Source organism: Sus scrofa, chromosome 1, assembly GCF_000003025.6.
Source record: "Sus scrofa isolate TJ Tabasco breed Duroc chromosome 1, Sscrofa11.1, whole genome shotgun sequence".
In the NCBI taxonomy this organism is placed as follows: domain Eukaryota; kingdom Metazoa; phylum Chordata; class Mammalia; order Artiodactyla; family Suidae; genus Sus; species Sus scrofa.
The window spans coordinates 230,150,718-230,164,093 of record NC_010443.5 but is presented as its reverse complement, the minus strand read 5'-3'; the positions used below and the strand labels follow the sequence as shown (position 1 = coordinate 230,164,093).

Below are 13,376 nucleotides of genomic sequence, written 5' to 3'. Positions count from 1 at the left end.
ATTTACAGGAGATGATCGCCAAACATTTCCTCCCCTCCCTCCTGGCTACTCACTCACCCCAATCACTACACTGAAAGGAAAACATTCTCTACAAAACTGAGGATCAATGTGGCACTTTCTGTTATTTAACATTTAGCAATTTTTAAAGTTTTAAAAGGATAAAAACACATCCAATGTGGCCAACAAAAAGCATGTATTTCTTTTTTTTTTTTTGTCTTTTCTAGGGCCACACCTGCGGCACATGGAGGTTCCCAGGCTAGGGGTCCAATCGGAGCTGTAGCTGCCGGCCTACACCAGAGTCACAGCAACGCCAGATCTGAGCCACTTCTGTGACCTACACCACAGCTCATGGCAACGCCGGATCCTCGACCCACTGAGCGAGGCCAGGGATCGAACCCGCAACCTCATGGTTCCTAGTCGGATTTGTTAACCACTAAGCCATGATGGGAACTCCATATTTCTTAACAAAATATTTACCAGTTTTCATGTCAGAATGCACATACTAAGGCTTGATTTTTTTTTCCTTTAATAGCAAAAAAGGAAAATATAAAAAGTAAAAAAAAAAAAAAAAATTACTATAATGAAGATGTCCAAAAGCTAAGTAATATATTGTAAATTAGACACAAAGTTTCATGGGGTGTCTCAGATCACAATAGGATAAAGATATTAACTTACTAGCAGTCCTTGTGATTATGTGTTCAACTTTTATATACCAAAAAATCCCACTGCAAAAACAACTTTAAAGAACATCCAATTATGTTATGCTAAAAGAAATTCTGTGAAGTTTAGATAATATGCAAATATCTGCTACTGCCTAAAATTTTGTATGTGGTCTCAAAATGAAAATTACATTTCTAATATATTTATAGTGAAGAAAAATTTCCTAAAGTATTTTCATTTTACCATCTTCAACACATGGAATTTCCAAGACAGGAATTCTTTTCTGTGAGAGCTGTGATGTTCCCAAAGATGTGGATCTTTGAATCTGGAAGAAAAATTAATTCATTGTCTATTAGCTCAAACTTTTATTCTAAGTTCTAAGACAATTTTGACAGCACACACACACACCCTCAATCTGAATTAACTGGAAAACACATAGTCTGAATTAGAAAAGTAATCTGTAAAATGTAGGCTTAGAGAAGTGCTTTTACAATTTCAAGGCTAAGTATAAATTACAGAATCATTGTTATAATCATTTCCTTGTTGACAGACTTCGTAGAAAGAAATCTTTAAACACATCTGAAGGTCTTACTAAATAAGGAAGCCAACTCTAGGATATCCATGAGGAACAACCAAAAGCCTCAAAATTTAAAGACTCTGTAGCTGAGGAGTTTGCAGTTTCATTTGTAATTTTTTAAAAGATATTTTAGGAGTTCCCGTAGGGGCTCAGAGTAAATGAATCTGACTAGCATCCATGAGAAGGGAGATTTGATCCCTGGCCTCGTAGAGTGGGTTAAGGACCTGGTGTTGCAATGAGCTGTGGTGTAGGTCACAGATGCAGTTTGGATCTGGTGTTGCTGTGGCTGAGGTATAGGCCAGGAGCTGAAGTTCCGATTAGACCCCAACCTAGGAATCTCCATATGCCATGGGTGCATCCCTAAAAAAACAAATAAATAAATTTTTTTTTAAAAAAGCTATTTTAGTAAATTTATTTTTACTTTTTTATTGTTCTGGGAAATATAGTATACATTTTTAAAAATTGATATATTTTATTTACTTGTTTTTAACCACCAGTGATTGATTCTCTAAGTAACACATCATTAACTTGTTTCTTTCTAAACTTGGAAAAAAAAGCACTAAATTACATACATTTTCCTGTGAACATTCTTCTACGAAATATTCTCTAAAATTTATTCCATATTGACAGTTTACTCATTCTCACTGCTATATATTGCACCACATTGATAAATAAACCACTATTTATTTTTTCCATTACACTGTTGGTAAATATTGTACTGATAACAGATTTTTGCTTTTACTCACATTTTCACGATAAGCATCCCTGAACATAGGAGCTCACATGTAAGATTTTCAAAGACATATGCACCAAGCGTTTCCAACACATTGTACTACGCCAGCAGTATATTAGTTTGTACGGCTCCACTTCCTCATGAATGCTTAGTGTTTACAGACATTTTGTTATTTTTCAATACATATACATATATATATTTTAAGGCCACACTCACAGCATATGGAAGTTCCCTGGCAAAAGACAGAATCCAAGGACAACCTATGCTGCAGCTGCTGCAACAATGGGTTCTTTAACACAACATGAGGGGCTTGGGATCGAACCACACCTCTGCAGCAGTCTACTGTGTCACAACGAGAAACCCCACAGACATTTTAAATGTTGCCATTCTCACTGGCAATCTCATCTTAGTTTTAATTAGAATTTCACAAATATATAACAGATACATATCATATCATAGGTTCATGGGTTCGTGTTTGTTCTTCTCTGAATTCCTTTGGGGGAAACCTTTTTTGAAATATAACCTACTGCATATGAGCACGTAACTGAAAGTATAAATAAAACTAAACAAATTTCAAAAAGAGAACACACCCATGTAACCAAAATTGATCCAGGAACAGAAAATTACCAGCAATTCTGAAAACTCCCTCACGCTCATCAGGCTTACCTCCAAAAGCTATTCTGTCCCAATTTCTACATTCATTAAAGAATGAATTTTTTTTGTTTTTAGCTGCCCCAGAGCATATGGAAATTTTTCATACCTACATTCCATTAAAGAATGATTTTATTTCTTTTTTTGGTCTCCATGCAGCAAACAGAGTTCCTGGGCCAGGAAACTGATCAGAGCCGCAGTCGTGACCTAAGCTACAATTGCAGCAACACCAGATCCTTAACCCACTGTACCAGGTCAGGGATCAAATCTGTGTATTAGTGTTCCCAAGATGCTGCTGATCCATTGCACCACAGTGGGAACTCCCACTAAAGAATGATTCTGTTTTTTATTTTCCTGATGAGTAATAAAACTGAACACATTTTAACATGCCTATTTGCTTATTTCTTACTGGACGCTTACTGGATTCAAAATACACATTTTGAATACGTATATTCAAATTTATATATATTTTGGATAAAGTCTGTTGGGAGTTGTATGTGTTGTAAATATTTTTTCCAATTGGATGGCTAGACTTTTTCACTTTTAACAGTGTCCTTCAAAAGGCAGACATTTTGAATTTCATAAAGTATAATTTATTTTATTCAGTCTTTTTCAAATGAAATATGGTATTAGCTATAGGTTTTTCCTAGATTGACTGGGCTCCCTTATATTCCTAGCTTGTTAGGAGCTTTTATCATAAAGAGTTGTTGGATTTGGTCAATACTTTTTCTTTTTCTACTGAGACGATCATACTTTTTAAAAATCCTTTATTCAATAATGTGCTTAACAATACTGATTAGTGAAGCATTTTTTTGCTTTCATGGGGTAAATGCATTTGCTATTTTAGTATATTATATTGTGTTTTTGAAATATCATACTACTTGATTGTAATATCTGCTAAGTATGTTAATAAACTTGTAGGTCTATCATTTTCTTCTGATTTCTTTATCTGATTACAACAGCAGAATAACACATTCAAAGAAATAAAGAGAGGCCAATGTATAGACGAAATTAGCAGAAACAGTTCAGGAAGAAGTACAGGTATTAGACTTATTGCAAAATGTTTTTATAATAAACTGTCTTAAATGTTCTCAAAGAGCTAAAAAGAACCACTGAGAAAGAGCTAAAGGATACAAGGAAAATAAATATCACAACAAATGGAAAATATCAATGAAGAGACAAATTATTTTTTAAAAAAATAAAAAAAACTATAAACATGAAAAGTATGATAACTGAAAAACTAGAGAATTTCAGTATCAACTATAATTAGAAACCACTGCACCATGGGTGCAGTGAACCATGCACCCCATGTTCAGTGCAGCACTACTTACAATAGCTAAGACATGGAAGCAAATGTCCTAAATATCCATCAACAGAGAAATAGGTAAAGAAGATACGGAACATACATACATGGATTATTATTCAGACATTTAAAAAGAAGGAAATAATGCCATTTGTAGCAATATGGATAGACCTAGAAATATCATACTGAGTGAAGTTACTCAAAGACAAATATTACATGACATCACTTATATGTGAAATCTAATATAAATGATACAAAAGAACTTCTTTATAAAACAGAAACAAACACAGATTTCAAAACCAGTCTTATGGTTACATAGGTGAAACCACTGGGGGAGGTACAGGAGGGTGGAAATAACATATACACACTACTGTATAAAATAGATAATTAAGAAGAACCTACTGTATAGCACAGGAAAATCTATTCAATAGTTTGTAACAACCTATATGGGAAAAAAGAATTGATATATTTACATGTGTAACTGATTCAAAACAAATACAGCACTGTAAATCAACTACACTCCAATAAAATTTTTAATTAAAAAAAGAATTTCAATATCAGAGTTGAGCTATCAAAAGAATCAGTGAACATGAAGATAGATTAATCAAAATTATAAAAAGAAAAGAACAGTCAATACAATCAAAGGGACGTGTGGGACATCACAAAGTGAATCAATATATGCATTATGAGAATAACCACAGGAGACAAGAAAGGGCCAAAAGAATATCTGAAAAAATATCCAAAAATGCCCTGAAATTTGATGAAAGACATACAACTAAAAACTCAAGTTCAATGAATTCAAAGTAACATACACTCAAAGAGATCCGCACCAAAACATATTATAACTAAACACTTGAAAGACAAAGTCAGACACTTGAAAGCAACAGAAAAGTGAGTTACCACATACAAGGAATCCTAAAAAAATTAACAGTTAATTTCTCAGCAGAAACCATGGAGGCCAAAAGGTAATGGAATGGTATATTTAACCTGCTGAGAGAAAAGTTAATCAAGAATTTTATCTCTGGCAAAACTGTACTTCAAAAAATGGGAGAGAAATTAATATGATGCCAGACAAACAACAGCAGATGTGTGCTACCATCATACTTGCCCAAGAAGAAATGCCAAAGAATCCTTCAGGTTGAAGTAAAAGAACACTAGATAATAAATGAAACCGATATAATGAAAAAGATCTATAGTAAAGATCTATAGTAAATACATCAATATAAAGGAGGTATTGTATTTTTAGTTCACAACCACACTTTTTATTTTCTACACACTTAAAAGAAAAACATAAAAATAACTATATTTATGTTACTGAGCTCACAAAGTACAAAGAGGCAACCTGTGACACCACCTTAATGAGAGGAGTGCAGAGCTGAACTAGAGAAGAGTTTCTGCATGATACTGAAGTTAAGTTGATATCAATTAAAACACAATTTTATATATTTAAAATGTTAATGTAGCAACCTTTAGAAAATATCTATCTAAAAGTATATACAAAGATATTAGAAAGACATCAAAACAGGTTAACTCCAAAAAATCAGCTAAGCAATAATAGGCATTAAAAGAGACAATGTGAGACAAAAAGTATAGGACACACAAAAAAACGAATAGAAAAATGGCAGAAATAAGTATTTCTTTATCAGTAATTACTTTATATGTCACTGGACTGAACCATCCAATCGAAAAGCACATAAGGACAAACTGTATAAAAGAAAATATAATCCAAATCTATGCTGTCTACAGGAGACTCACTTTACACCCAAAAAGAAATATAGATAAAAAGTGAAAGGGAGAAAAAAAATTCAATGAAATGTGTAATCACAACAGAGGTTAAATTTATTTCTAAATTTAAATTTATTTAAAATTTATTTCTAACAAAAGATATTAAACACGGAATTCCCATTGTGGCTCAGTGGAAATGAACCTGACTAGCATCTGTGGGCTTGCAGGTTCAATTCCTGGCCCTGCTCAGTGGGTTAAGGATCCAGAATTGCCACGAGCTGTGGTGGCTCAGATCTGGCATTGCTGTGGCTGTGGCATAGGCCAGAAGCTGAAACTCCCATCTGACCCCTAGCCTAGGAACTTCCATAAGCCCAGAGTGTGGCCCTCAATTAAAATAGAAAATATTAAATAAAAAATTGTAACACAAGACAAAAAGGTCCTCATAAATAACAAAACGGATAATTCATTATGAAGATAATAACAATTATAAACATATATACACCAAAAAAAAGTCCTAAAATATGTAAATAAAATAATAACAGAAGAGAAATAGAAAGCTCTACAGTAGTTGGAAAATTTAATATGCCCCCTTTTAATAAAGAACAGAATATCTCAAAAGAAATCAATAAGTAAATAAAGAATTAAAGAACACTAGACACCAACTAGACATAACAGACATACATAGAACATTCCAGTCAACAGGAGCAAATTACATATTCTTCCCAAGTACATGTACAATATATTCCACAGCTGACCATGTGGAGGTCACATGTTAAAAATTTCAAAAGTGTAGAGTTCCCATCCTGGCTCAGCAGAAACGAATCTGACTAGTATCCAGGAGGATGCAGGTTCGATACCTGGTCTTGCTCAGTGGGTTGAGGATCCAGCGTTGCTGTGAGCTATGGTATAGGTCATAGACACAACTTGGATTCCAAGTTGCTGTGGCTGTTATAGGCCGGTGGCTACAGCTCCAATTTGACCCCTAGCCTGGGAATTTCCATATGCCATGGGTGAGGCCCTCAAAAGAAAATAAAAAAATTTAAAGAGTGAAATCATCTAAGTATCTTCTCCTACCACAATGAAATCAAGCTAGAAATCACTAAGAGAAAGGAAACTGGAAAATTCATAAATAAACAGAAGTTAAAAAAAAAAAAAACTTTGAAAAAAATCAGTGGATCAAAGGGAAAACAAAAACAAAAATTCATCATATGAAAAAATATAAAATACCTTGAAATCAGTGCTCAGAGGGAAATTTACTGCTATAAAAGCATACATTAAAATAGAAGACAAGGGTTTTTCATTGTGACTCAATGGGTTAGGAACCTGACACAATGTCCGTGAGGATGCAGGTTCAATCTGGGCCCTTACTCAGTGGGTTAAGGATCTGGAGTTGCCGCAAGCTGCAGCGAAGGTTGCAGATGTAGCTTGGGTCTGGCATCACTGTGGCTATGGTGTAAGCTGGCAGCTGCAGCTCAGATTTGACCCCTAGCCCAGGAATTTCCATATGCATATGGTGCAGGCACAAAAAGAAAAGAAAACAGAAGATAGATTTCAATTTAAAAATCTCACTTTATACTTCAGTAGCTAGAAAATGACAGAGCTAAATGAAAAGCTAGCAAAGTAAAGAAAAATAAAAGTTTAGAGCAGAGATAAATGAAATAGTACAGAGAAAAACAACAGAATTAACAAAACCAAGTTAGTTCTTTGACAAAATTGATCAAACTGACTAATCTTCAGCTAGACTAAGACAAAAAGAAAAAACATAGGTAACTAAAATTAGAAATCAAAGTCATGACAACCAACCTTACAGAAATAAAAAAGATTATCAAGAATAATATGAAAAATTTAGGCCCAGGAATTGAATATCCTAGATAATGGACAAATGCCAAGAAAGACATGAATTAACTGACTCAAGAAATAACAAAAACTCTGAACAGATTTATAATTAAAGAGATTAAAACAGTAATCAAAATCTCCCTAAGAAAGAACAGTCAGAAGGCTTTGGTGGTTAATTTTACCACCACTCAATAAAGAATTAAAAATTTCATTAACAACTCTTCAAATAAATGGAAGAGAACACCCCTAACCCATTCTCTTTGGCCTAATAACAAAGCTGAGCAAATACACCATGCACACACAAAAAAAACTAGAGACTAATATAACTTAGGAATGTAGACAGAAAAATCCTCAACAAAATAACAGTAACCAAACCAAACCAAAAAGGGATATACATCACAGTGTTCCCATCGTGGCTCAGCGGAAACAAATGTGACTAGCATCCATGAGGATGCAGGTTCAATCCCTGGCCTTGCTCAGTGGGTTAAGGATCTGGCATTGCCATAAGCTGTGGTGTAGGGCATAGATGTGGCTCGGATCCTGCGTTGCTGTGGCTGTGGCATAGGCCAAGCAGCTATAGCTCTGATTCGACCCATAGCCTGGGAATCTCCACATGCCATGGGTACAGCTCTAAAAAGCAAAAAAAAAAAAAAAAAAAGGATACGTATCATAACCAAATGGAACCTATCCCAGGAAACCAAAGGTAACTCAACATAAAAAAATAATTATTATAAAACACCACATTAATAGAGTGAAAGAGAAAAGACCACACGATGTCTCAATTGAGGCAGAAAGAACATATGACAAAATTCACCCTCAATTCATAAGAACAAAAAAATATGTATATACATGTAAAGAAGAGCTTCCTTAAAGTGGTAATCAGTGTTTAGTAAAAAATCAAAACTAACATCCTACTCAATGGTGAAAAACTGAAAGCTTTCCCACTAAGATGAGAAAAAAGACAAGGGCACTTTTACTAATGCTATCCCACATTTACTAAAGTTCTAGTCAGAACAGTTACTTAAGGAAAAGTAATAAAGGCTTACAAATTGAAAATAAATAAAACTATATTTAGTTTCAGGTGATATGATCCTACACAGAAAAAATCCCACAGAATCCACAAAAACAATACAAAAACTACCAATGCTAAAAAATTAGTTCAGCAAAGCTGCAGGATAGCAGATTAACATAAAGATCAGTTGTGTTTTGATGTATCAGCAATGAACATCAAAAAGGGAAATTTAGGAAATAATTCCATTTATAACAGCATCAAAAAGAATAAGCTGTCTGAAGCAAGGAACTGAAAAACTTGCACATTGAAAAGTATAACCCATTTATAAAAGAAATCAGATGTGACTGAATGAAAATCTCTCACTCTGTGTTGACAAACTGCAAGACTTAATATTTTGAACTTGGAAACACGAACCAAAGTGATCTACAAAGTCAAAGTAATTTTAATCAAAATGCCAACTGCGTTTTTTGCAGAAATGGAAAGCCAATCCACAAATTCATAGGAAATTGCAAGTCTCATGAATAACTTAAACAATCATGATACAGGAGGGATAAAAGCAGAGGACTCACATTTACCAATATCAAAACCTAGTACATAGCTACAGTAACTGAAACAGTATGATTCTGACATGAGGATAGACATACTCATTGATTTCATATTCATGGAAAAGAATGGAGAGTTCAGATATACATCTATAAAACTATGACCAAATGGTTTGTTTTGTTTTATTTTGCTTTTTAAGGCTGTATCCAAGGCATATGGAAGTTTCCAGGCTAGGAGCTGCAGCTTCCAGCCTATACCATGGCCTAAGCAACTTTGGATCTGAGCCGGATATGCAACCTACACCACAGCTCACAGCAATATCAGATCCCCGACCCACTGAGTGAGGCCAGGGATTGAACCCGCATCCTCGTGGATACTAGTCAGATTCATTTCCACTGCACCACAATGGGAATTCCAGACCAAATGTTTTTTGATAACAGTGCCAAGTCTACTCAATTCATACTGAATCATCATAAAAAAGAAAAAGTTGAGTTCTCTTGTGGCACAGCAGGTTAAAGATCTGGAACTGGCACTGCAGCAGGTGGGGTTGCTGTTGTGGCACTAGTTTGATCCCTGGCCTGGGAAGTTTCACATGCTGTGGGTGTGGCCAAAAAAAAATAATAAAAGGCAGATCTGTACGTGCTAATACGTAAATATCTCAAGATATATAACATATATATACACACATGATAATAATGGTTAAAAGATACAGTTTCAAAATAAGAATAATGATCCCATTTATATAAATTTTAAGAACATAAGAATATATATAAATATATGTATGTACACACACACACATATACACACAAAGACACATATATTTGTATTTATGTGTACTAGTATATTCTCTAACATTTTCGGAAAACCAGAGAAGCAGTAGTTAACCACTGAGAAGAGGAACTGGAGAAGTGATGAAAGGTACACTTATTTCATACATTTCTTTACTACTTGCACCTTTTACTATTTTATCATTTTTCTATTTGAAAATGTAATTTAAAAAAAATCTTTTAAAGACGAATTAGAGTACCTGCTTTGGGATAGTGGTTAGTTAAGTATCTGACTAGAGCAGCTCAGGTCAGGTTCAATCCCCAGCCTGGCACAGTGAGTTAAAGGATCTGGCAATGCTACAGCTGCAGCTTGGGACACATCTGTCGTTTGGATTCAATCCCTGGCCAGAAACTTCCATATGCCACAGGTGCAGCCATTAAATATATATATATATAAAAGATGAATTGTTTTATCCAAAATTTCTATGGTTGTTACAAATACATTTGTCTGTGGAATTTCTTTTTTAATTCATGTTTTCATTAACTTGAAAATATATTACCTGAGATTGTTTGACAGGGACATGTACTTCAGTTGCAGGTGGAGGTTTAGGTATGCTTTCAATCAGTTCCAAAATCCCTTGCAGTTTTTTATCTGATATTTGTAAAGAAACCAGTGGTAAGTTTCCAAAAATCTTGAATCTGTTTGAAAAAAACAGAAATAATTATAAAAAGATGGCTTAAATTATCAAAAGATGACTTAAATTCCAAAAATAAAGAAATGTGATTTCAAGTGCTAAAAATTATCCACACAGTCCATGGCAGGTAACTTATCCCACAATCTACATTCAGATTTCCATCATTTTACCTTATTGACCAGTCTCACTGGATGAAAGACGTCATTTTTCAAAGGCTTATTTTTTATTTTTACTATGTTTATTATCCCTCTCATACTTTACCAATGCCAATTGCCAATTACTATTTATCCAGTGTTTATTACAGACAGGCATTAAGGAAAGCATTTGATATGCATTCTCATAAATAATTCTCAAAGCCTATGAGGCAGACAACCTATTTTGGTCTCTTGTTTCTTTCAGGTTCCCATATGCATTTTGTTCCTATCAGAAAATTAAGACTGGCAAGTACAAATAACTTATCCAAAGGATTATACTTTTAACATCAGATTTAAAAATTAGATCTGACAGAAAAATCATAATCATATAAAAAGATGCTTGGTTTAAAATAAAATCCAATGTCCATTCACAATAATTCTAAGTAAACTAGAATAAAGGCGAACTTTCTCAACTTCTTAATGGGTATCTGAAAAACCTACAACATCACACCTAATAGTAAGAAACTCAGTGTTTTTCCATCATGATTAGGTACAGAAGCAAAGATGTCCCTCTTACTATTCCTTTTTTTTTCACCACTCTTTTCAACATCACACTGGACATCCTTACCAATAGGATGCAGTAAGGCAAGAAAAGAAAAATTATACAGACCGATCAAGAACACATAAAAGTGTCTTTGCTCACAGAGACATGATCATCTATGTAAATTATCCAGAAAAAAATTACTGAAACTAATAAGCCAATACAGCAAGGCAGCAAGATATAAGGTTAGCATATAATACTAAATTGCTTTCCTATATGCCAAAAATGGACAAGTGTAATCTGAAATTTAACACACAACAGCATTTATATTAGCACAAGAAAGCAATACTTAAATATAAATCTAACAAAATGAGTACAAGATACATATAAGGAAAATATAAAACTGTGATGAATAAAATTTAAAAAGAACTAAATAGTTATTCCACATTCAGGAACAGGAATATGCAATATTATTAAGACATTGGTTCTTTTTAAATCGATCAATGTAACCACAATCAAAATCCCATCAAAGTTATTTAATGGATACCGACAAAATGATGTGAAAGTTTAGAGAGGCCAAAGACCCAGAATAGTCAACATGATATTGAAGAAGAGCAAAATCAGAAGACTGACATTCCCTGACTCAAGACTTACTGTAATGGTACTGTAAGCAAGACACTGCTATTAGCAAAAGAACAGACAGATTAGTGGAACAGAACAAAGGAACAGAATAGAGAGCTCAGGAAAAGATCTCCATAAATATAATGTACTAAATCTTGGACAAAGGAGCAAAGGGAAAATAACAGAGTGAAAACATTCTCTTCAACAAATTGTGCTGGAACAAATATCCATGTGCAAAAAAAATTAATTTAGACACAGGCCTTGTATCCTTCACAAAAGCTAAATACAAAGGCACAATTCATGAAAGAAATAACTTTCATTAAAATCTTCTGCTCTACAAAAGACAACATCAAGAGAATTAGAAGACAAGCACAGAGTGGGAAAAAAAATATTTGCAAAAACTCCATCTCATGAAGGACTATTATCTAAAAATGTACCAAAAATTCTTAAAATTCAACATTAAGAAGACAATCTAGTTGAAATATGGGCCAAAGATCTTAGACACCTCATCAAAGAGGATATACAGACAGCAAATAAGGAAAGATATTCCATATAATGTATCATCAGGAAAATCAAAATCAAAATAAGAATAATGACATACTGCTACACACCTACTATACTAAGCAGGAATATTGACAATACCAAATAATGGCAAGGATGTGAAACACCAAGACCTCACAATCACTGCTGTTGTAAATGCAAAAGGGTACAGCCACTTTGGAAGACAGTCTCGGCAGTTTCTTTTAAAACTAAAGATACTATTACCATTTGATCCAACAACTATGCTTCTTGATATTTACCCTAAGAAACTTAAAGTTATATCCCCACAGAAACCTGCATATGACTATTTATAATAGTTTTATTCATAATTTTACATGATTAAAGTTTATGCACAAAAACTTTATATTCCAATTTTATAGCCAAAACTTGGAAGCAACCAAGATATCATGCAGTAGGTGACGGATAAACAAACTGTGATATATCAGATAATGGAATATTATTCGGTGCTAAGAAATGAGCCAACAAATCATGAAATAACAGGGAGGAATCTTAAATGTGTATCACTAAGTGAAAGATGCCCATCTGAAAAGCTTTTAGGAGTTCCCGTCGTGGCACAGGGGAAACGAATCTGACTAGTATCCATGAGGATGCAAGTTTGATCCCTGGCCTTGCTCAGTGGATTAAGGATCTGGCATTGCCGTGAGCTGTGGTGTAGGTCACAGACATGGCTTGGATCCCAAGTTGCTGTGGCTGTGGCATAGGCCAGCAGCTGGAGCTCCGATTCAACCCCTAGCCTGGGAACCTCCATATGCCCGGGGTGCAGTCCTAAAAAGCAAAAAAATAAAAATAAAAATAAGTTGAAAAGCTTTTATCCTCTACAATTCCAACTACATGAGATTCTGGAAAGGGCAAAACTATGGACACAGTAAAAAGATCCGTGCTATCCAGGGCTAGAGTGTGACGGGGAAGGGTGAACAGATTTTTAGTGCAGTGAAAATACTCTACACGATATACACTATATGATACATAATGATGGATACATGTTATGCATTTGTCCAAACCCAATCAATGTATAAC

General features: G+C 34.2%; 1 protein-coding gene across 1 annotated transcript in view; it reads right to left on the bottom strand.

The window, feature by feature from the left end:
• Positions 1–13,376, bottom strand: part of VPS13A (vacuolar protein sorting 13 homolog A) — a 262,005-nt gene that overhangs the window by 167,250 nt on the left and 81,379 nt on the right. The window contains 2 exon segments of the mRNA XM_021065108.1: positions 904–985; positions 10,368–10,506. Of these exon segments, the coding sequence (XP_020920767.1) occupies positions 904–985; positions 10,368–10,506 (221 nt within the window).